Raw genomic sequence first — 23417 nt, forward strand, 5'->3', positions numbered from 1 at the left:
GAGAGACCCAATCGAAAAAGGTCCTTGCTGTAACCCCATCCCTGCGGAAGGGGACCATGCAAGGTCGGATAGGTCATGATCGTCTGTGCTTCGGTCTGTTTACATTGTGCATTTGGCATGCGTCGGTCTTTCCGGCCACCGGGCCATTATCCTCGAGCTTCTAGTCCTCGAGGTTATTTTTGGTATATCTATCCCCTTCGCCCTGGCATCCACCTCGTTTGTCCTCCATTCCTTCTCTTCTATCGTCCTGGCGGCAATCCCCTCTCGTTAACCTGCAGTGACTGTGCCTGGGTCCTAGTGGTTCTGCATTACTCGTGTTTCCTTCTCTTACCACTCGAGAGCATAGTCCCATGGATCGCAGAGGTCTTTACTGTCCAGGCGAGTTGGACGTGTTGTATCAAGACAGGAACGAATCAGAGACTACCATCTGTCTGCCGTCACCACCTGCAAAGCGAATTTCATCATACTACCCCACGACGGGCCCCAAGGTTGTTGAGGATTCACACCTTGATCCCTTCTACCTGGAACAATCATTGGCGGCCACCCCAACTTGGGATTCATACCCATCGGACATGCGCAATGATAATTTTGAAGACGAAAATCAATACTATACACTGTCCTTTTCTCACAACAAACAAATCAACACATTAAAATACCGACGTCCAAATCGCTCCACACTTGCACAGGTGGAGTTGGAGAACAGCCTGAGATTCCACCGATACACTTCCTCGACCGAAGAACATAGTACTTTGCACAGCAGCCATATCTCCTTCAGCTCTGTGCAGACAGACAATACCACCCCAGATTTGACACCCAGCAGCTCCTTCTCCTACGATACACCTGGCTGCCCAGACATTGTGATCGAGGCAACCCAACAACTTTACCAACACGCGCACCAAACCAAGTGCGAACCTCGCCGCCGATTCTATCTTCCTGCTTCGACACCACCTACATATTCTCTTCCTCCCCCGCCACCCCCACTGGGAGGGTCTTTTACCCCCGATAGTCGTCCCACTACACCTTCCTTCCAACATTCAAACGACTCCACTACAACCATCACTATGGGCTACGAGGACATGACGGGATCCGCTTCATCACGATCACGCCGCAGGAAGCAGCCTCCCCCTAGTCTCAACTTATCATCGCGTGACCCAAGCTCCCACAGCGTTAGCCGTCGCAAGCAATATAGCCCTGGGACCCGCCCCCCCGCTTGACCCTTCTATGATTTCCCCTCCATGTCTCATCAACCCAGTCACAATGGAGCCCCACATGACACACTTTGACCACCCTCTTTTCATCCCTGCCAACGATTGTCCAAGCCCAGTTCCCAGCCCGGTGGCTAGCTCCCCGCCTATTTCCCGCCAATGGACAGCGAACTCGATGGAGCGGCCTTCGATCTCTACCATTGATGCCTTTTGCGAGCAGTCTGTCTGGGAGTCCGACTCCGATTCAGAGTCTCTTGGCTGCAAATCCATGTCGCGGAGACCTATCGACACTCTGCGCAAGGTCCGCAGTCGCGCTAAGCTCCGTGGTGCCAAGTCGCAGCCTCGACTGCATCAGACTATGCTCGGTGAACAGACAGTGGACGAGTTCCGATGCATGCCCGAGGACATTGTAGGGGAGCCCATCCCAGACAATATCCGACCTAGCATCGAACGTCCCAGCACTAGCAGAGACGGCCTGCGTCCGCCTAACGCCCTGCAGACACTGCGTCTTGTTGCCCCTTCCACCACATCTCTCATTCGCCCTCGATCTCGGAAGAACAGCAATCCAGATAGCGCTGATGTCGCTCGCGCTGCAGCTGCGGCTGCAGCTTTGCAAGCACAATCCCGGCGGCGCCAGCGCTCCGACTCACCAGAATACTCGAACCCCGACAAGAGCAGCCAGGAGAAGTTGACGGCATTCTGCTACGAGCAGCACTCGCAGTTTCCGTTCATTGATGGATCCCGCGAGCAAAGACCCCTCTTCCAGCGCTTCATGGACTCCTTACGTTCACTTAACTGCCAGAAGCCCACCAAGTCTCGCAAATCTTACAAGAAAACCAATGTTACCACCATTTGATGCATTTACAATCGGCGTTCCGGTTCCCAGGGTTCTACTTAACGGACGATACCATGCTACAACATTCAACTCTCTCAGCGATCACTACATTGTTTTGATATCATTTGCCATCACATATCCCACGTGTTTTCCATTACCAACACTTTCGCTCCCACGCGACTCCTTTTGCCTCCCAATGAAAATAACGAATCTCCACATCTGACTGTGGCTGGACACTGACATGCGCCAAAAGAGGTTCTCTACGCGTAAACCTCGCGCAAAACGAATTTCACGCCTGGTTCTAGCGACCATGACTACCAACTACTGACTCGAAACCCTCGAGCTGACTATCGTTAACTTTCCTATATGTTATCTCTCTTCAATATCTTGCATGTCTGGATCGCGCCTCCCGCGCGCTGTATCAACAACGCTTTGTCTGATCACGAAGTCCTCGTGTACACGGTCTTCATCACATCATGAATGTCTATAGACTCAAGTCTCACCCTCGCTGTGCCAACAATTATTTCCTTATTTTCTCATTTTTTTTTGTCATTTACTTAATCCCAGACTTTGCCGGAATTTGGCGTTCTCTGTGGTCTGTCTTTTTACGATGCAAAATCCCTGCATTCTCTCAATCTCAGCATTCACCAAAAAACCTGTTTCATTATTTCAAACTTGCATAGACAAAGCTAGAAATCTATACATTCACGATGATGTCAGCGATCGTTTTGCCTTTCTATCGTCTAGGTGATGACACGCTTTCGAGGAATGCTAGATCACCTCTCGAAACCATCCTCCGAGGTATCTCGAATGCTACCACACCCTCCAGCCACACTCCCTTCGCAATGACGCATAACAGCAGCTCCACAGACCAGGACCCCACAGTCCTACACAACGCACGGTGACTCAATCCACTACACCCAAACCTCAACCAAGGGCGAAAGGGGCAAGCCTCGGCCCTGGCCACAAAATTAAGATTCCCAGCTAGGAATTATTACCTTTGGGACTTTGGATAGCCCTCCATCCTGTTAGCCACGTACGTAGTCCGCTTCGATGAACCGATATTGTCGATCGCCTGCAGCCCTCTCGGACTCCCCCGGGCCTAATGTACGCGACGAAGCCCGCATCCTGGATCTCGGGTCGCTTTCCCCACCAGGAAACCGCACTGCCTACCTGTCGGATTCCTGCGAAGCTATTTCTAGGAACCCCACTGTGGCTTCGACGGAGACACCGAGTGCAGATCGTCTGGGCTGTGCTGGGTCGACGTGTCGACTTTAGAGTTCTTAGGGCTTGGAGCCACATGCCGACTATTTTGGATTATCATCCACGACACTTCTCTTCCCCTGCCGCTACAGGTAAATTGTTTCCTTTGCTAGCGTTTCTCATCTAGATTAACTATACTCCGTACGGGATATTTCGTACTCAACTACCCAGTATACACGTTCGATCGAGAAACCCACGAGTGGAGACAGGATGGCATCCCTTGCATCGGCCCCTCAACGTCTGCCAAGCGACACATTGCGTCTGAGATCCTTATTTTCGATCTGGGCTGGAAAGTCTTGGAAAACCCATATATCGAATATAGGTGATACAAGCTTAATCGGAACGTATCGAGTCAACCAAACGGCCCGGAGTACATTCCCCGCGCTTTCCCCTCAACCTGATATCACACGTTCGCTATGCTGAATGCAACTTCAAGCCAACTCGTAGATCTGCCAATTGTCACTTTGACAGTCAACGCTAGACAGGGGTCTTGTTTGTGCTGGTCAAACACAATTTGTCTCTGCCGGACTTGCCTTATGCGATTTCACAACGCAAGGCGGTCGATCCTTCGGATGCGTGCTCGTGTCCCCCAGGTCTGTCTGCTTGTCGGTTTCAGATCTGTCGGAGTTTGCGCGGTGGAGATCTAGGCCGCAGAGAGTTCGATCGGGTGCCTTGTTGTCAAGACTTCCCTGTTTCTGGGTGGGTACGCTTTTGTCTTTGAATCTAGGCCAAGGGCTACGTAGGGGATAGGTGTGACATATGAGCTGTCGGATTCGCCTCGTGTTTGACAGACAGGTGTCTGTCCTGTCGTCTGTGCTATCTCACAAATGCAGTCTTGTAAAGTACATTATACTGTTGGGTGCTCGCTGGGTATAATCTGCCGTGAGTCGGGGCGAGTGTCTCAAGATTCCTCGCAAGGAAAACCCAATATCAAATCCCAGTCGCAGTACCATAGCAACAACGCCACCAACAGCTGCGGCTATAGTAGTCTGCAGAATCCCCAGCGTCAGTGTGTCTCGGAGCAGCACAACCGTTATGTCCCAGGTGGCAAAGAACGGACAGGCCGGAGAGACTTTCCGCCCCGCCCACTGTATCGACCTTGCAGCGGCAGCGGACCCCTGTTCCAAGCCCTTGGGTACCGTACCCGCATCCTCACGCCAAGGGATGAGTCGTGCGGCGCGGGATGCGCGGTGGAGTCCCCGAGAGACAATCGACCCGTGTCTGCAGAAACATACATCTGCGTTGGCAATCGGCACGATGCTCGTTTTTCGTCCTTCATCCCTCGCACTGCTTCCCTGGAGAAGGAACTTGGCATGTAGATCCTGACAGCGCTGTATCGCATCGACAAACATCCAATGCAAATCATGGATGTATCGCAAATCGGAAACAGCTTCAGCTCCGTTCCACAGTGCCCTCATCACCCTTACTCTCATCCTTCTTCATCTCCAAGGCCTCCATATTCTCCTCCCACTTTGGAACATCCACCCGTCTCTCCCATTTAGATAGAATGACATCACCCCGCCGCGCCAGCTGCACCTCCGCCCGCTCTTCTTCCGCCTTGCCCGGGGCCGCAACCTCCGCAGGGCCACCGCCCTCCGCAAAGACCGCCTGGACATCTAGTTCATTGAGGGCGGTCTCGTAGAGCGTACGCAGCTGCTCCCTCTTCTGCCGACGCAATTCCGTAATCTCATCTGTATTGCCCATATCCCCGGAGCCAGATGTAGCGGGGTTGCCCCGCACGGGCTTCTTCACAGCACCGGGTCCGCTCCGCTCTTCAAATCCGCGTAGTAGACCTTCCATAATACCGAGGACCGTACCCGCGCGCATTCCCATCTGCGCACCGACGGGGAAGCCGGCGTCGAAGCCTTCTTGGACGTGTGCGCCCTTTGAGGAGGCCGTGCCGTCGCGATACCCGGCTGTGACGTGCTGGCGGCGCAGGGAAGGGAGGTCGGATGGTTCGGCGGAGGTGGATGCCGAGGCGGCTGCTGCTCGGGCTGTGTCGAGCTCTCTTTCGCTGCGCGGTGGGGAGGAGCCGAAGATGTCGTCGAGGGAGTTGTCCACTGCGGGGTCGTCGGTTTGCGTTGAGGTCATTGTGGTTTCTGGGGAGGCTGGAGCGGATTGGGCGGAATCCGAGCCTGTGGGTGTTAGAGACATTGTTTGAGGAGCTGGATCTGGTGCACTCTTTGACTTGGGTTGGAGAGTGTTGACGCTGTGGAAGAAAAAAAGTTGATGGGAGCGGGTCGGCGGGGCGATCCGCCGATCCACTGAAGTATAAGGGGAGCATCTATAGACGGTTATTGCTTGTGTCTTGCCATTGTGCGCTGATGCTTGTGTGTACGGAAACATTAGGACTGCACTTCTTCAACTCCTACATTGTATACTCATATTCTCTTACAATTGAGGACATTATTCGGGGGTGGAGTGCTACGCCGCCCAAAGCCTCATGGGCCATACGCGCCGGATGTTATAGGTATCTAGGTACCTGGTCAATTGAAGAACCTTGTGAAACTAATATGACAGCACATACGACTGCTAAGATGCATTTGCAACATATTGAGTGCTCCTTTCACAGTTCGAAGGCCTGAAATAGCCTCCGAAATCACCTTAGGGCTCAACAATCTGCACAACAAGTATCCAACTCTCACGAGAGTATGGCCCTCCACATACTGCATTGTCCAATGATTCTTGACTGCACATATGCCAAAATATGTATACCCAAAACTCCGCTCAAAGTCTCTCACCCAGAAATTCTGCGACCAGAACATCGTATCTAGACAAGGAAGGCTGAGCTCTCGCTGAAGCTACCTCGGGGAACTTCGTACTGGCCGCCGCTTCTGCTAGTGTCATCCATTTGTTTGATACACTACTAATAGACTGAAGGTAAATACCGTCAACCAAGAAGCCGCTCATGGTGAGCACATCTCCTTGCCTTGGTCAAGCTACGGTGGTTCAATTGCCCAGTTGTCCCGCCGAGTGACGAATTGCAGTCGTCATAAAGGCAAAATGCGAGGAACCTCTGCCTGAACTTGAAGTTTTGAAGAGACACCACAGATTCGGTGAGGCAATCTCGCTTCATGGAATTTCATGTCCCGTCCGGTGTCAGGTATTCATTCCTGGGAAGGGAGCAGGATGCTAAGGTTCACTCTGCATATTCCTACGACCGAAAATTCTTCAACCCGAGGAAAAACAGAAGGTTATGCCCGGTTGTGTTATGGCCTTATGGTCTTGATATTTTGGGTAATTCTCTGACTTCCTTGATGGCGTCATTGCGCTTCCTCCAATATGATGAGACCCGCCAGTTCTAGACGGCACTTGGCCAATCTCCTTGGCTTTGAGAGCTATAACTACATGTCTTTCTTAGCCATACCATGATTTTGGGTCTTCTTTGCGCAAGCCCGTTATCCCGGAATTATACTCTTGTGTCAAAATACATTTACTCTCCGTAAGGAACAGTAAATGGATTGATCACTGTTCAGACTTATTAGGATTATGTTTATGAAGAGACCTAGTAAGATCATATTGTAGAGCTTCTCTGCTGGAAATGCGATTTTGAATTACTAATGTTCCAATGGTCTTTCAGACCTATGATTTACCGTCCATGATGTAGAAAGCCTCATGGACTTTGATATTTCTGCTCTAAGCTACCTAGGTAGGGCCAGAAAGGTGAAAGCTGCCGAATTAACCTTGCCATCATACACTTAGCTATACCCCAAACATATTTGCTTCATACAGGTTGGATTTGTAATCGCATTTTTTGCCAAAATTCTTCCCAAGACTATACAAATTGATGTAACCCGAATCCAACTTATGGACCTAGCTCTATACCTGGAAAGGTCTACTGCTGTTCTTCTCCATCACCCTCATCACTCCCATCAGGGAAACAAGGATCCCCTTTCGAAACAACGGAATATGACTGGAACCCATTGTACAAGTAGCACACATCCCAGTCATTGGTAATCTTCGCCAAGTAGCTCTCAGGGGCACAATCATCAGTGCCGAACATGCAAAGGTCGAACCGATACGAAATCATGGGTGCTTTCCATGAGATACTCTTGATTTCCTCGGGTTCATTAAAAATTTGCTCGCAAGTACGCCCAGACTGGCCGTAGCGACGACCGATGGAGTACTCGATATTAGATACGGAGGAATTGCAAACTGGGGGTGCTTCGCTGAGGAAGCGCAGATCCCACTGGCAAGTGTTAGCGGGATAGTTTTATAGAGATGAGAATTTGAAGAGTTCTTCTTGGTGGGACTGAACATACAGCTCTCCAGGCGAGAGTTCCGACTTCTTCAGGGGTAGGAACTGCGTTCACAGTCCAGGCAGAGGCGCTGAAGAGCGCTAGAGTCATGGCGAGAAACTTCATCTTGCACGGTGAAAACGGACTTTTCTTTGGTGCCAAGGAGTGTTATTAGGAAAAGGAAAACAGAATTTCTCTGAAAGGTACAAGATTCGAGCAGATTTTCTCCTTATTATACGCCTGCACACCCCCCGTCAGGCTATTTGAACACTCATGCACCTGCAGGAAGCGGGCCCAACAGCCCAATCACATCCGACAATGACCAGTCTCGACTCCATGGACTCCAAGATAAAACCCTGCAGTTGCAGCAAAAGAGGAGTCAAAAAAAAACAAAATACTGGGAGCTGAAAGAGTCTCTGGCTGATACCACTCCATAGAGGGGTCTCGCATAAAGCGTTTCTTGGCATCGGGGAAAACAGCGTTGGGCTTTGGGATATTCATTGGGCGACGTGAGACGAGGCGAGAGGTTTGCGTCTTGAAGGCTTCTCATAAGATACAGCTCATTCGGGTCTTGAACGCGGAGGAATTATGGGCGATGAATCCACATTTCCAGGTCATTGGACAGAAGGTTGGTTGTCTCGCCGATTCAGGAACATGGCGAATAAGCGCTGGCTTGGCTCAGGGACCTGTCACTTCAGGAACCGGATATTAGCTGACATGCAGATTGGGTTGCAGACACGAGTTCGCTTAATCAATTTTTCTCCGGTCATACGAGGTTGACCCAGACCGTCAGCTTTAGAGCACGTACACTCGAGCAGCAGTGAGGGGATTTGCTCGTTTTGCTAATATCCTCTAGTCAATTGAGATCTTGACTTGCAGATGGTCTGAAAGGCAATTGTGATATTGACCTTTATCATTTTCCTGGCTCACTGCCTTAGTGGAGGACGGCACGGAGTACTAGACCTTTTGATACGCATAACTAGAGGCGACGTAGGAGAAAACATTGATGAAATGTCACGGGAGAAAAATAACCAGTGACAATAGAAGATAAACCTTCGATATCTTTGATTCATCTTTTGCCATTGACACAAATCTCATCGCCGAACACATCACAGGCATTGGTCCAGACCCAACATAACATGCCGGATGTAAGAGGATAGATATAGCCAATACTCTGAACCATGCGATATCCCTCATATAGAGCATTGGCCGCGTTAGGCGCCCCCGCCTGACATCACAGCAGCATTCTCCTCGGTATCTAGGTCCAAGTCAGATCATTTCCATAATATCCAGATACAGGAGACCTTGTAAGATCGATAAAAAGTACAAGAAGAAGTCCAAGTGAAGATGGTTGAGTCCGACAATCCGAGAAGGGAAGAAATTATCCAGACCGTGCTGTGTTCGCTAGAATTTATGATGGTAGAATGTGTTTGAGTGAGGCACTGGCTAAGATGGGAACAGGTATTTTGCTTTTATGACTATTATTTTCTAGTTGACTTTATGAACAAGAGACCAGAAAGGATGGAAGGGTCTCTGAGGCGTCAATTTGGACATTTTGGACACTATAAAACTCGCGTATCCCCTCCAGCGAATGCTCTCGGAGGCGCATTTCCGTCCAATAAACTAGCCAGAGTAGTAGAAGTGGACAATGGGTTGGATCTCCTGTCTTTTGCAATCTGATCTGACTGGATCAGTCAATCCCGCGTAATTCGCCAGTCAGGATCCCGATATTGATCTATGGCAAGATCAAGATCGCAAGATAGACGTCGAAACAATGGTCGAATTCTCCAGGTTTCATCGGCTGGTTTGCCAAAGTGCCTCGCTGGCATATGATGGAATGGAAATTGAAGGTAGGAGTCTTTGGGAGTAAGGGAAGAATGAAGTAAGAGAAAATTCAAGTTGATTTGCAGATGAGATAGGGGACAGCAAAGAAGATGGAAGCCGAATTCTCTAGGAGATAGGAAGGACCCTTGTATAATCGGGTACACTAAAGCTGAAACAAAGACTATGTAGGAATATCGACGTGCGATCAATCTCTTGCTTAATATACTAAGGTACTTGTTGAGCAGGCTCGTTTTCAGTTTCGTCCTTCAGACGTAGTCCATCGGCCTTATAATATCTTGCTAAATACGACTCCGTACATCTCCAAATAACATATAACATATCTAAGTCATTTATTTATTCAATCTATAGAATATCCCACACAGGGGGTATACATTATAGGCCGTCACAAGAACCAGCACTGCACGAGACTGTTTCAATCATTGCCGCTGTGGACTCGTGGTCAACCGCCAAGCCCGAAGAGGCAAGTCCTGCAACTTCTGTGCTGCCGGTTTGATAAACATTATAAATGTAAGCGTGCCGATCAGCACACAAAGCATGTTGGTCATGTAGTAGCCGTCACGGTCGATCTGACAGGTACCGCCACCGTTGATGCAGCGGTTCTTCTCTGGCTCGAGGGCGCAGGAGAATGCCGTTGTGACAAGGGCGTCTTTGAGGGAATCGGTGGGTGGGGCGATGGTCGGGGGTAGACATGTGGCTTCTGTGAACATGTCGACGAGTTTAAGGACGAAGATGCGGGGGAAGGTTCCTCCCAGGTTACAGACACTGGAGATATGTTAGCTATTGGTAAGGCTGTGAGTGCTTTGGGGAGATGGGAGATGTTTGGGCTTACGTTGCGAGGAGTGTCATGTATGTCCCGCCAATGGCTGGGTCGGCAATACGCGCGTGGAAGGCCGAGATGGCGACGAACATGACGGTGTTCATGAAGGTTGATAGGACATGCTCGCCAATTACAGTAAGCATGTACCACATCGGCACTTCCGGAGCACTGGGGTAGATCATCACGGTCAATTGGGCGAGCACGGCGGCTGCCAGTCGGCCGATAAATGCCCAGCCCCAGAGGCGCATTGCGCCGTAGTTGGTTGACCACTGACCGGCGTAATAGCCCAGCATGATTTCAAAGGGGAAGTCAATCAACACAACCAAGGCCATGTTGTCTTGGCCGAAGCCCTTATCCAGAAGCTTGAGGCTGGTGACTCCGTCATTGGCCTGGAATCCGATCTTGGCAATCAGGTGGATCAGAATGATGGTCTGAATGTTCTTCAACTTCAAGACACTCCACATGCTCTTATAGACATCCATGATACTATCACGCTCCTTGGTGCGCTCTTCCTTCTTCAGGAGAGCCAAGCCACAGGTCACGATCAGATAAGCCCAGCCCCAGAAGCTAAGGTATGTGCCGAGGGATAGCAGGCCACCCTCGCCAGGGACGGTTCGGAACCATCGGTTCGCAAAGTCCTTCGAGTTAAAAGCCAAGAACACGGTGTACGACAGAAAATGGCCGGCTGTCAATCCGACCGTTTGCGCGGTCGAGGCGTAGGAGATGTTCGGCGGGGACATCAAAGTGATAGCCCAGCCATCCACTGCAATGTCCTGGGTGGCGCAGAACAGAACCAGCATGAACCACCAGTATGTGAATGTCCAGACACCCGCGCCGCCATTCGCGCCGGCCTTGACCATCATGTTTTCAATGTGGCCTCCCATATAGATCATAGCTAGTCCGGCAATCACCTGCACTGGGGTAATCCAGCTCTTGCGGCGACCGAAACGCGTGCTCCATACTGCATCCACAATTGGACTCCAGAATAGTTTGAGAGAGTATGGGTATGAGGCGAGCGAGAAGACTCCAATCTGGCCGTATGAGAGATATGGCTTGAGGAGGAAGGGCACAGAGCCAGTGGCCAGGCCCATGGGCACTCCTTGGAGAAAGTATAGTAATACCAACAGCAGGAAGTTGCGGCGATCACTGTGCGGTAGGTCGTTGAAAGTTGTAGTGGTCTGGACGGGGGTCTGCGGGATGACGGCGGGTTCGTAATCGAGGGAGAAGCCAGGCCTTGACATGAGTTGAGCAGTTCTTTCAGCAGAGGTCTCTGCAGAGGGCGTGTCCCTCCTGCGCATTTCTATGTTGTGATTCATCTTGCCGTTCGCATGTCCGTTTGTCTGTGTAGCCAGGTGCAAGCTCGGTTTGGAGCGGCGCTTCGTGAGGCTCCCGTTCTTGCGTGGCATTGAATATTAATTAATGAAAAACAGAATTCACTGTGGTGGCCAACTTTGTCCTAGTTGGATTTGAGGACAGAAGTTGGGTATTATGATAAGGGAATGTGAAAGGGATGGAACGAGGGCAGTTGGGCTGTAAGGAGAGCCGGGGGGTTATGAAAAGGTCTAGGTACCCGAGTAGTACGTTTAGTTTCGAAGATAAAAGAGTGTATGCATGAATATCAAAAGGAAGAATCAAAGAATGGGGGGGATCTCCAAGACGCCCAAGTGGAGGATGACAAAAAAAGTAGTTTTGAGGCAAGCTGGCCTCTTGGCTTTTCGGTGGCTTTGCAAATCCGGGGGAGCCTCTTTTTTAATCTCATTCTTCACACTTCTGCAACTGGATCCCATTTGCCCTTGATCTCCTTCATCTGCCCATTTGTTCTATTGTTACACACCATGCAGATGAACTCATCGGAGCAAACCCCAGGAGCTATGAGGTCATAGCAACACAGTGGGACTGTATCAGGGATCTAATGAGACTAAAAGCCCAACCTAGACCCTCTACTTCAAACATCGGCTTTCAATAGATCGGGCATCAGCATGTAATAATAGATGGATTTAATGTCAGTGCTTCGCTAAGCTTCTCGCGTCAACTCTTGCCCAGATCACGTGCTGTAAATAAACATTGCATCGGGAACTGCGCAGCTGTCCTACCTTCTCGCGGGCTTAGGGGAACCTCGATTTCTAAACCTCCCATCTATTTCAACCCACTCTCCAGTAACCATCATCTACCTATATCTACAATGACAAAATTAATGTCGCGCGTCCCCGCATCACCAGACCCAGAAGAAGAAGAACTAGACTCGGAGATCACCTCGATCCGCGCAGAAAGTAAGCAGACCGAGTCCCAACCAAATCCCCAAAAGCAACAAACTAACCCATACAAAGTCCAAAATCTCCAAAAACGCAAGCGCATCCTCACATCGAGTCTCCTAGCAACCGACCCCGTCCAAAAACTGCTCCGCAAACCCGCAGCTCTAAACAATCTCAGTGATGACCTCGCAACAATCTCTCCTCTAGCTCGCGCCGCCGGCACGCACACCTCATCAAACCACCACCGCATCGCCTTCAGTGCAACCGCATTCCCATTCAAGGATCCGTCCCCAAGAGCCCCCGCGAACCTCCTCGGCGTGCGCATTGACGTCTGCGCGCGCAACGGCCGCTTCGCCAAGCCATACTATGTCCTCCTCCGGCAGGGCCAGAGTCGCGCAGATTCCGGCTCCAAAGTATTGAAGGTCCATCGGCACACGGTGCCGGGGTTTATATCTCTTGAAAAACTGGAGAGTGTTTATCTACCCCACCCTGGAGGTTCGCAAGGCGATAGGGATGGAGATGGAGATGGTTCATCTGACGGGGAAGATGAGGTTGCTGAGCCAGCGAAGCCGTGGAAGAAGAATGGCCGAGTTGCGCGCAAGCAAGATCTGCGGGGCTTTGTGCGCGAACTACGCCGCGAGCTTGTGGCGTGGCATATGCGTGTGGACGCTGTTGAGTTCCTGCGCGAGAAGTTGGGTCTTGTGGGCGAGGGGGGCGCGCCATTGCCGTTTGACGCGTCGCCGGATCAGGATACGGGGATTGTGTCTTTGGCTGCTGCTGCGCTGGAGGCGCGGTATGTGCGGCTTGAGTGGGCGGATGGACGGGTTGGGCGGTTTAAGTTGACCAATGCTGGGGTTGTGGAGAGGGCTGTTGTTATTGGTGATGAGGGGCGTGATAAGAAGACTGAAGATGCGATGACTGGGGGTGGGGGTAGGATTGAGACGGTCTTGGAGAGATTGAAGGTGGATGTTTTGTCCAAGTCACCATGAAGCGTTGTGTTTTGTCTTATCAAATGATTCTTCTACTAGCCAGATACCCCAATACGAAATTAAACTGAATCCCACGATACCATTACTCCATCCTTCAGACCTCTACAAATACCCGAACGGATTGCGCAGATGGAAGTTGATATAACCACAGTGCTACGATGAGCCAAGAACCAAAAATCAGAGATAGCCATTGTAAATAAGTTCAATTGTCACGTCTATTCAATAACCTCCACCAATGCTATGCAATCATGAGACCAAAAAGCCGCCGCAATGCGTATATGTGGGGGTGACCAATGGTCGATCCAAAAGCAGATCAAGTTTATTACAAGAAGAGTAGGGGGCGTAACAAAGAGAGAAGATGCGGAGATAGCAATGTCCGACATTAAAAAGATAGGGCAAAGAAGTGGGCTGATTAAAAAGGGTATATTGAGTGGATGTCGTGTCATCGTGAGCACTCCAATTAGAGCGCCACGCAATCCTGGTTGGGATGGATTGTATCCGGGGTACTGGACGATTCGAGAGGGGAGTGTTCTGGAACCCCGACGGGGGTATCGGTAGGGTGTGCGAACGAAACAAGGGGTAAGGGACCATATGATTGGCCATGTCGCATCTCGAGATGTCTCCGTAGGACAGCCTCTTCTAGGTGCCAGCGTTGTCGCAGGGTTGTCTTCTTCGTATCCAAGGCTTGCATGAGAGAGATTTCTTCTCGTTGGTGCTCTGCCTGCAACGTAGCAAGATCCTGAGTGTTTTTATTACACATGTCATCGAGTTCCCTTTCCATACGCGCCGTGGCTTCCTGCAGCTTGAGTTCTTGGCGGTCACGGAGGACTTTGATACGAGCGTTGTGGAGCTGGTCCATTGTTTCGTGGCTATGGTATTGTTGTTCGAGCTGCTCCATATGTTGACGAGTCAATACACGAGGTGGTGGGGTTAAGTCGGGTTCTGAAAATGATTCCGAGGTTCTTTCGGTTCTTGTCGGGGTTGCGATGGGAGAGGGTGGTGGGCTGGCATTGCGGAGATACCCCTCCATGTGCTTGATCCGAGTGCGCGAGTTCATCTTGGCTCGATCGAACTCACGTTGCTGTTCAATTTCAACGGCGAGTTGTCGCTCTTCAATTAGGGATATGGCTTCGATGTTCTGCAGGAGAAAACGTTAGCATAGAATTACATAATGAAGCGAATGTTGGCAGAACGAACCTTGTCGCGTTTCTCATCCTCGTGCTGCTGGTTGTCAGATTGCTTTTCCGAGACAGCAGTCAGGTGTCGGCGCCGGAGGATACTCAAGGCGGCATCTTGGAAAGCCAAATGCCTGTCCCTTTCCATCCGATGCCGTTCTTGCATCTCACTCAGCTCGGGATCATCGAGAGTTCTCTGCAATGCCTCTTTGCTAAACAAAGGGATTTCCAACTTAGGAAGCGGTACCTCGATGATCGGATTGGCCGGGACATGTTCATGAGCCGCATCGTTGGACTCTGCGTCACGTTCTAAGAACACATGATCCACGCCGTTTTCGCCCGTAGAGACTGTAATCCGTGCCGCCGGTGGCAGGACCAGGGCCGACGATGTGCGCTTTTTGCGGAAATTAATCCTTCCGATAGCAGATTTCAAGCTGCTTCGGCGCTTCTCCTTCTTATCCGCAGAAGCGACACTTAGCATTGAATGCCGATGTGAATTGGGGTCAAATGGTTCGAGAGAATACCCAAGCCCAGTAATGCCCGACTTCCCCTCACTTGAACAAAACGAGGTCGGGCGAGTAGACAGCGAAGCCAGCGATCGCGTGCTGCCGGGTTTCATGCGATCGGAAGCCAGTGTGACATCGGACAACGACGAAACGACTTGGTCCAGCGCAGAGGGAGCGGGGGAGGACGGCTCGTGGGACGGAGTGACAGAGCCGCAGGTCGAATTCCGATCGGTCGACGAGCCGGAGGACAGGACTGGCGATGAGAGATCGACCATTCCTGAGGCGATCGAGGCGGCCAGTGGTGCAGTTGCCTCGATCTCCGGGACTTTCAGCCCCAGCTCTCGTGCCTCGTCGGCGAGCTGTTGCGCCCGCGCTTCTTCGGATTCGGGTGTGGGGAGATCGAGGACATCGCGACGGTAATGGGCCTCATCAAAGACGGGCCCAGTGCTTGACTCCATTGTATGTACAGGTAGCAGTTGTATAGGGCGCCTAACCAGCGCACATGAAGTAGCGAGGAATGGAGAACTCGCCCACTGCAGTGGACGAGAAGGACGCAGGCTATGACGGCATCCGCTCAGGAGAGGGTCAAATTGATGAGGGGGGGGGTAATGACAGTGGAGGTGGTCAAAGCCAATTCAGAAGATCAATACGAGGCAATAAGGGGCAGAAAGGGGAACAAAGACCATGTTTCTTCATGTTTTTCTTTTTCGGGCAATTTTTCATAAAAAAATCAGCTTGACCCACGGGCGACCCTGGCGCAATCCCTGGCTCTACTATGGGACGATGGGGTCATCATGAAACGGCCTAAGATGTGGGTTGATGAGTGATATCAGAGAACCGACTATTACTCCATACCCTGGTTTCCAATAGATATGACTCGTCTAGCTCGTAGGCATATATTAACTATTGGACACCGGCATTTATCCCGATAGCCTTGCGCCAAACTGCCCTAACTCTATACTCCGGACATCGACTTCATACCCCTGGCCGATGGTTGCCATCTCAGGAAAGTAGGGCTTAGGGCTACGGTCATAGCCTCCGGTTCCAACTTCCAAGTTTATGACGGGTCAGGCCAGGAACGGGGGACTCCGTGAGGGAGTTCAAGAAAATGAGTCGGGAATACAGGACTATTCGTTCAACATGTCAAATGCCAGCTGGTAAGCCCGTTCTTTGGCTTCGTGCTGCGGGGTTCCCGCCCTCGTGCCTTTGTCCCACCCATGGCTGCATCCGATCATTCTGTAGCTGTCCACATGCCAGCCCTTCAAATCCTGGATCTTCTGGGCCAGTGCCTCTGCCTCCACTGCGAGGGTATCCCCATCCGCAGTGATTATCAGCATTCGTCGAGGGAAACGATCTGCCGGAGCATAGAGTGGTGAAAGGCGCGGGTCCCGCTTGTCCAAGGACGAGGGTATATAGCAGCGGTCGAACAGGCGCATCACGGGAATCGGAATTACAAAATCTCCTCTGGTTGGTGCAATCTTCAACGCAGGATCGAGGCTCAGATCGGTCACCGGATAGATTGTCACCAGGGATCGGAAAGTATCGCGCGGGAAGAGGTTCGAGGCGGCTACCAGCGCGAGGTTACCACCGGCACTGAAACCAGACAGAGACACATGGTTCAAGTCAAACTCGTCGGGATTTGTAAGGACATATCTGATAGCATCTTCCACGTCGTTTAGGGCTGCGGGGAAAGGGTGTTCTGGTGCTAGACGATACGGAACATCCAAGACGGTATACTTCGTTTCGCGGCTGACCCTTCGACAGTACTCGTCGTCACCGCCGTGGAGAGGTATTACGAAGCCACTCCCGTGAAAGTTGAGCAGCACCGGTGATGGTCCCTTCCCAGACGATCGATACAGACGAACTGGAATAGTTCGGCCGTCATCCCGCGAGTTGATCTGGCGGATTTCATCTGGCGCGGCCGATACATCCCTGGCAAATCTCATATAACTTCGTACGATAAATGCAAAGCATTTGTTGTAATAATTTGTGGGAAACGACATATTTGGCGGATGTACGGAGTACGGAGTGTGTTGAAGCTGAGTCTCAGTCAAAGGCTGGGGTTCGACCGGGGTGCAACTAACTACTGCTGATCCTGACCCAATCCTAATCTGATCTAACCTCTACTAGCTACCTAGGTAGGATTACTTACCAGTAACTGGTCCCGAACCTGCCGCCCATGTGTCAAATCTCATTTATAACCTCGGGATGTACGGAGTACTCCCTAAATATTGAATCCCTCGAAACCCAGGAGATGACTTCCCAGAGCCTAAGGCAGCCGCGCCCCCGTGCAGTAGACAGTGCAACCTTTATCTGAAATTGCAGTGAAGTGATTGGGGAGATCTCAATTAGACGAATACTTTAAATCTGACATTCTTCCACAAACACTCTAAATTCCCGATCTCTGTAACATGAATCATGCCACCTTCTGTCGTGCGTCGACATATCTGATCCATCGTGGTCGTAGCGTGACTCTCATCTCGTGGCTGTGGATTCCCCGCAATGGGAAAATTCCACGCGGAGCCGCAATCGTTTTCCACGCACCTTGTCCGCCAATGAAAATGACCACCTGCCGTCGTGACGCCCATCTCCATCTCCCATCACCATCCCATCTATTGTTTCCTTTTTGGAGTTCGGGGCTGCCTAACAAGCTATTAATTGATATATTTCCTACATAATCTAGCCTTTTATCTAACTAGCCACCGAAAGGCTTGTTGTTGAGCTGCACAGGACCATTGGGAGATCCGCTTTTTACACCGCAATCTACACAATGACCACCAAAGTCGACCCCGTTGATACCAACTTCACAGTTTTCATACGGTTGCCATTCCCTCGGGGGGACTTTATCGATCCGCCACCGGCAGGTTCTTCCAGACGGAGCTTCTTGAACATTTTACTAACAGAACTAGGTGGAATGGAACGCTTCCAAAGACCAAGCGCTATGGGATATTCTCTCCCGGCCATCGAAAGGAGACATTGACTGTACGAACCTCACTGGGCTATACATTTACAGCTAAACTAAGTAATACTGACATCATTCTAGGGAAAGCTTTGTAAATGCCTTTCACTTTCCACCACCCCAAGATTTGCTAACATGGTTCATCTAGGGCAGAGAACTTTGATGTCACACTGCAGTTCTTACTCCAACAGGCAGCATGGCTTTACGACCGCCAGCTATCACAGGTTCGGGCTCAGATGCGGAAGGTTGGGACTACGCAGTCAAGCTCTCCTTCCCCAGCTCCAGGTTCTGTCACTGGGAGTACGGCCTTGGGTGGGCAGTCACAGAGAGACACCCCCACGCTAGGTAAGTATATCGTGCTGATAATGCCTATTATTGTTGAAGACTCACATTCAACAGGTTCTCGGGCGACATCACGACATGTAGCTCAACAAAAAGATATTCAGCGAGGTATGGACCAATCTCTCGCCCGTCCGTTGGATTCAACACATCTGATAGTGACTAGCTCCTGACAACCGACGCACAAGTGTCACGTCAATTACCACTATTACTGCTACTAATACAGCCCGGGGGTCTCGCGACCCTGTACGCACTGGCACACCCACAATCGACGATAAAGAACCACACTGGGATGCTTTTGGTCGTCGCCCTTCGGCTGTCAGACGGGAACAGCCGCCCGTCGCGTCTTTACCTAAATCTCCCACACTAGAGGAAGAGTCTCTATCTTCTAGCTCGGAGGAATCTGACTCCGATGATGACGCAGACCCACGGGCACCCCGATTCAAACGGTTTGGTAAATTCTCTATGCAGCGCTCTGGTCTTCGGGATGATGAGGACGACGAGGATGATACCCCAGCATTCCTCCCCTTTCCCCGGGAAACTGAACACGCTTACCGAGAACGACCAGTCCATGGAAGTGCCACTCTCCGCTTAGATGCCGAGCGAGGAGCAGCTGTGCAAGGCCGACGTGCCGATCAGCAATCTGGTCCCCGGACACCGACAGCTACGGAGTCCTCCACTAGCTCGATGAGTTCTGGTGGGCCTGTCATTGTACCCGGAAATAGACGGATCAGCCAGGGCCCACCAATCTATAGCCCCCAGCGCGTCGCTCACTCGCGCCAAAACTCCCGCAAGTCCACCGCCTCCGGTCGCGAAGCTAGTGACGGTACCCCCAGCATGGGTAGCAGCTTCAGTGACCTCGACGGTATGTGCCCCCAGCCCGAGGATTCCGGATTTCAACTGATCGCCCGGTCAGATGCAAGCGTCACGCAATCTGCCCTGGAGGAGGCCCTTCTCAGTAACATGCAGCACGGTGGAATGGCGAGTCGGATGAGTACCATCAGCCAAGCATTGCGTAGCCGGTATCTGCAATGATGTACACAGTCCGCTTTATATAGCAAATCCTATTGGGGCAATATCGTGGAATGTATGATGTAGCTGCGGGACACCCCGCATGTGGCATCCACGTGACGGGTGGCGCCTCTGATCATGGACATTTGCTTCGCACGTTGTTCCCAGATATTCAAAGTATTCAGAGTCACGGATCCATATCGGTCAAACGGGTGCGCTAGTGCCGGATCAGGCGATTCGGTCTCAGTTCTTTTCACTTGGAGGGGTAGCTCCACGGATTTTTAGCCAAAACCAAAAACATCCAACAGCCGGGAAAAGCCTATATATCGTGCATCAACGAGAATCTCGGGCCAATCGTGAGGAGGCTAAATAATCAGCATCAGGGAATACCCGTGAACCCCACCAAAGCGTAGAGCAACACGCAGCGGCATCCTCGGCATCTTCTTATCAGACATCAGACGTTCCTCGATTCACAATTGCTTTTTTTTCTTTCTCAAGTACCGCACAGCAACCCCTCACAAATCATAATGACAACTCCTTTAGTCGGCGAAATGCCTCCAGCGGAAGCCGAGTCGGTTTACTTCAGTGAGTACCCGCCACCAAAAGCTCTACCGAGACATGAAGCGCTCGCGCGCGCCTTCATTGAGCTTCACGTGGAGGCAAACCGACGTGTAGTTCTCGTCACATCTGGCGGCACTACAGTACCACTTGAAGCGCAAACAGTGCGATTCATCGACAACTTCTCCGCAGGTACTCGTGGTGCCACATCAGCCGAGTACTTCCTCGAGCAAGGCTATGCCGTGATCTTCTTGCACCGACAGTACAGTCTGCTGCCGTACTCGCGGCACTACAGCCACTCAACCAACTGTTTCCTTGATTTCATGGACGAGGCGCCCGCCTCGGCAGACTCTTCCAACCCAGACAATGGGCCCATTATGGTGCGCGATGAGTATCAGAATGAGATGCGCGATGTGCTGCGCAAGTACCGCTATGCGAAGCAGAACAACCGACTTCTCCTGCTGCCGTTTACAACGGTGTCGGAGTACATGTTCGAGCTGCGAGCTATGGCGAAGCTGATGCGCCCACTGGGCGCGAATGCGCTGTTCTATCTGGCTGCCGCAGTCAGCGATTTCTTCATCCCGCGCAGCCGGATGTCCGAGCACAAGATTCAGTCTTCGGAGTTGCCCGCGCACATGCAGGGCAGTGCTATTGCACCGGATGACATCTACACTGGCGAGAATGAAGAGCAGCCATCCTCGCATCGCAAGAAGCTCATTGTCAACCTCGACCCTGTACCCAAATTCCTGCACCAATTGGTTGACGGCTGGGCGCCGGAGGGAAGTATGGTTGTCTCGTTTAAGTTGGAGACCGATCCCTCGTTGTTGGTGTATAAGGCGCGGACTGCGTTGCAGCGCTATTCGCATCACTTGGTGATTGGTAATTTGCTTTCAACGCGCAAGTGGGAGGTGGTTTTCATTACACCGGATCCGCCACATGAGCGTTGGCTTCGGGTGCCTAAGTCCAGGCGCAGCAAGAGTATCTCTGGTGTTGAGGATCAGGTTGGGTTGGCAGAGGCTAAGAAAGGGGACTCGGTGTCGTCGGAGCAGCCTGAGACAGCGCAGATTGTGGGTGGGGATCACGATGGCATTGAGATTGAGAGTCTGATCATCCCGGAGTTGGTCAAGTTGCACACGAAGATGGTTGAGAAGAAGACAAAGTCTACGCAGTGAATGTTTTATGGAAATGTACAAATCGATTGAAAAATAACATACTACCTAGGTACGCTTTGCCACTAGGATCGCTATATCTATATAATGTCAATATTGTCTATATAGCTGAACGTGTCCTGTACGTCATGCCTTTCACGATTTATCAAAGCTTTCTGCAGCGTTGCACGTTCTCTTTACACATTGCAGTAGTCCATAGTTATACGCTATGTATGCAGGGGTGTGGACCTCCTACAACTCCGTAATTGCCAACTCCTAGTCCACTCTGCCATGATATCTTTGCAAAGCCATATTGGTCGCGGTGGATCCTGACGCCGATTAGCGGGAACAGGATCTCCACGGTGTACGCCCCGGGAGATCCAAATCGCCAGCTCAATTGCAACAAAGGACTCCTTTTTTTTTCTCAGCAGGAAGATATCTAAGTCAAGGGGGAGATATCTGAAACCTTCGAATTCCACCAGGGCTACGCGTCCCGATGTGTCAGCAGGCGGCAAAGCTCGGGGGTCGATCATCTTAGCGTCGACCTTTCCCCAGTCCCTCGCTCTCATGATCAACAGGAGAGGAGGAAAAGGACAGCTTTGATCTCCTCTGGGCATTGCTCTCGAAACACCAAAAAATGACTGATTGATTTATTTTCTGTTTAGCGTCGTATTTTTCTCAGGATGCTTTCCCGCCGCCGGTTCAGTCGCCGCTTAATTGCTATTGCGACCGCCATTGCGCTCTTCTTCCTCTATCACATTTCCTCTCTCTCCGATCACAGTAGCTCATGGCCACCTCACTTCTCAACGACCGAAACAATCCCCGACCTCGATGAGAATGGCGAACCCGTCCCATTCTGTCCGCCATTACCAGGCATCGAAAATATACTCGTGGTCATGAAGACCGGAGTGACGGAATCGAAAGAGAAAGTCCCCGTGCACTTCAAATCCACTCTCCGCTGCATCCCCCACTACGTGATCTACTCCGACTTCGCCGAAGAAATCGAAGGCGTCCAAATCCACGATGTCCTCCAAAACATGGACAGCGCCGCAAAGAGGAACCCGGACTTCGACTTCTACCACCGCATCGTGAAATACGGCCGTAAAGGTCTCGAGCAGCAAGATTTCGCCGACGAGGCCAATTCAGCCATCGGAAAACCCAACAATCCCGGCTGGAAGCTGGACAAATGGAAGTTCTTGCCGATGGCGCAAGAAGCGCTGCGCTACAAGCCCGATGCGAAATGGTTCGTCTTCGTCGAAGCCGATACCTATCTGTCGTGGCCGACGGTCCTGAGCTGGCTGGCCCGGTTCGACCACACAAAGCCTCACTACCTAGGCACGGAGACGCAGATTGCGGACGTTATCTTCGCCCACGGCGGTTCGGGCTTCGTGCTCTCCAATTCTGCTCTGCAGCGCGCGTCTGACGAGTACTCCGCCCGCGAAGTCGAGCTGAATCTCTACACCGACCAGCACTGGGCAGGTGACTGTGTTCTGGGCAAGGTCCTCAGCGACGCAGGCGTCAATCTGCACTTCACATGGCCGATTCTCCAGAACTCCAACATCGGCGAGCTGGACGAGTTCACCACCGAGTTCTACCGACACCCGTGGTGTTTCATCGCCGCCTCCATGCACCACCTCTCACCAACTGAAATTGAGAATCTTTGGAAATTCGAACAAAAGCGCTGGCGTAATGTGAGTATACCCAATCCTCCCACGTCCCATCGGTCCCACCCAACTAACCAACTCCCAGAAAAACAAACGCATCCTCCTCCACAGTGACCTCTTCCGCGAATACATTTACCAAGAAATCGCCACCCAACCCACCCGTCTAAGCTGGAACAACCTAGCCAGCGACGAACAACCCTTCGCCCACTCCTTCGACGACTGCCGCACAATCTGCGAAGCCCAAAAAACCTGCGTGCAATTCTCCTTCCGCGCAGACACCTGCTGGACAAGCTCCAGCCCCCGTCTCGGAAAGCTCGTCTCCGATAAAGACGCCACATCTGGCTGGATCATCCCGCGGATCCGCTCTCTGACCGAGTCAAAGGGTGTATGCCGGAAGCCCGATTACGGCGATTGAGAGGGCCTTGGCTTAGAAAAAGTGTAATCTTGATCATCTACGTGTCTTGTTTTGGCTGTCTATCTGGTGTACAGCCGTTATTGTGTTTGCATGGAAAAGCGAAAGGAATCGAATTGGCTTTGGCAATTGGCTTTCAATTGGGGGTCTGGGTCTGGCTTTTTCGGGTTATATGCATTTGTACTGGGCATCTTGGGCTCG

The 23417-nt window shown here is 51.4% G+C and overlaps 12 protein-coding genes across 12 annotated transcripts; 7 read left to right on the top strand and 5 right to left on the bottom strand.

Annotated features, from left to right (window-relative positions):
- Positions 1-350: 350 nt before the first annotated feature.
- Positions 351-1214, top strand: N7457_005566 (uncharacterized protein; the record flags this gene model as incomplete). The annotated part of the gene is made up of 1 exon (XM_057176610.1): positions 351-1214. One exon carries the CDS (start codon positions 351-353, stop codon positions 1212-1214), a length of 864 nt encoding a protein of 287 aa, XP_057030912.1.
- Positions 1215-1257: 43 nt separating this feature from the next.
- On the top strand, positions 1258-2061 carry N7457_005567 (uncharacterized protein; the record flags this gene model as incomplete). The annotated part of the gene is made up of 1 exon (XM_057176611.1): positions 1258-2061. The coding sequence occupies one exon, from the start codon at positions 1258-1260 to the stop codon at positions 2059-2061; it is 804 nt and encodes a 267-aa protein (XP_057030913.1).
- A 689-nt stretch (positions 2062-2750) lies between these two features.
- On the top strand, positions 2751-2945 carry N7457_005568 (uncharacterized protein; the record flags this gene model as incomplete). Its single annotated transcript, XM_057176612.1, has 1 exon — positions 2751-2945. The coding sequence occupies one exon, from the start codon at positions 2751-2753 to the stop codon at positions 2943-2945; it is 195 nt and encodes a 64-aa protein (XP_057030914.1).
- A 1750-nt stretch (positions 2946-4695) lies between these two features.
- On the bottom strand, positions 4696-5457 carry N7457_005569 (Yae1 family protein; the record flags this gene model as incomplete). Its single annotated transcript, XM_057176613.1, has 1 exon — positions 4696-5457. One exon carries the CDS (start codon positions 5455-5457, stop codon positions 4696-4698), a length of 762 nt encoding a protein of 253 aa, XP_057030915.1.
- A 1681-nt stretch (positions 5458-7138) lies between these two features.
- N7457_005570 (uncharacterized protein) lies at positions 7139-7667 on the bottom strand (the record flags this gene model as incomplete). The annotated part of the gene is made up of 2 exons (XM_057176614.1): positions 7139-7492; positions 7566-7667. The coding sequence occupies 2 exons, from the start codon at positions 7665-7667 to the stop codon at positions 7139-7141; spliced, it is 456 nt and encodes a 151-aa protein (XP_057030916.1).
- Positions 7668-9802: 2135 nt separating this feature from the next.
- Positions 9803-11609, bottom strand: N7457_005571 (SD08430p; the record flags this gene model as incomplete). Its single annotated transcript, XM_057176615.1, has 2 exons — positions 9803-10148; positions 10216-11609. The coding sequence occupies 2 exons, from the start codon at positions 11607-11609 to the stop codon at positions 9803-9805; spliced, it is 1740 nt and encodes a 579-aa protein (XP_057030917.1).
- A 776-nt stretch (positions 11610-12385) lies between these two features.
- N7457_005572 (uncharacterized protein) lies at positions 12386-13444 on the top strand (the record flags this gene model as incomplete). Its single annotated transcript, XM_057176616.1, has 1 exon — positions 12386-13444. The coding sequence occupies one exon, from the start codon at positions 12386-12388 to the stop codon at positions 13442-13444; it is 1059 nt and encodes a 352-aa protein (XP_057030918.1).
- Positions 13445-13904: 460 nt separating this feature from the next.
- On the bottom strand, positions 13905-15583 carry N7457_005573 (uncharacterized protein; the record flags this gene model as incomplete). Its single annotated transcript, XM_057176617.1, has 2 exons — positions 13905-14582; positions 14642-15583. 2 exons carry the CDS (start codon positions 15581-15583, stop codon positions 13905-13907), a joined length of 1620 nt encoding a protein of 539 aa, XP_057030919.1.
- A 669-nt stretch (positions 15584-16252) lies between these two features.
- Positions 16253-17128, bottom strand: N7457_005574 (putative esterase/lipase; the record flags this gene model as incomplete). Its single annotated transcript, XM_057176618.1, has 1 exon — positions 16253-17128. The coding sequence occupies one exon, from the start codon at positions 17126-17128 to the stop codon at positions 16253-16255; it is 876 nt and encodes a 291-aa protein (XP_057030920.1).
- Positions 17129-17895: 767 nt separating this feature from the next.
- Positions 17896-19458, top strand: N7457_005575 (uncharacterized protein; the record flags this gene model as incomplete). The annotated part of the gene is made up of 7 exons (XM_057176619.1): positions 17896-17985; positions 18035-18107; positions 18169-18178; positions 18233-18429; positions 18484-18534; positions 18590-19288; positions 19340-19458. 7 exons carry the CDS (start codon positions 17896-17898, stop codon positions 19456-19458), a joined length of 1239 nt encoding a protein of 412 aa, XP_057030921.1.
- A 503-nt stretch (positions 19459-19961) lies between these two features.
- On the top strand, positions 19962-21164 carry N7457_005576 (phosphopantothenate--cysteine ligase CAB2; the record flags this gene model as incomplete). Its single annotated transcript, XM_057176620.1, has 1 exon — positions 19962-21164. The coding sequence occupies one exon, from the start codon at positions 19962-19964 to the stop codon at positions 21162-21164; it is 1203 nt and encodes a 400-aa protein (XP_057030922.1).
- Positions 21165-21823: 659 nt separating this feature from the next.
- N7457_005577 (glycosyltransferase family 31 protein) lies at positions 21824-23219 on the top strand (the record flags this gene model as incomplete). The annotated part of the gene is made up of 2 exons (XM_057176621.1): positions 21824-22831; positions 22890-23219. 2 exons carry the CDS (start codon positions 21824-21826, stop codon positions 23217-23219), a joined length of 1338 nt encoding a protein of 445 aa, XP_057030923.1.
- Positions 23220-23417: the final 198 nt, after the last annotated feature.

Source organism: Penicillium paradoxum, assembly GCF_028828445.1.
Source record: "Penicillium paradoxum strain IBT 22861 chromosome Unknown utg000005l_segment0_segment0, whole genome shotgun sequence".
NCBI classification, from domain to species: domain Eukaryota; kingdom Fungi; phylum Ascomycota; class Eurotiomycetes; order Eurotiales; family Aspergillaceae; genus Penicillium; species Penicillium paradoxum.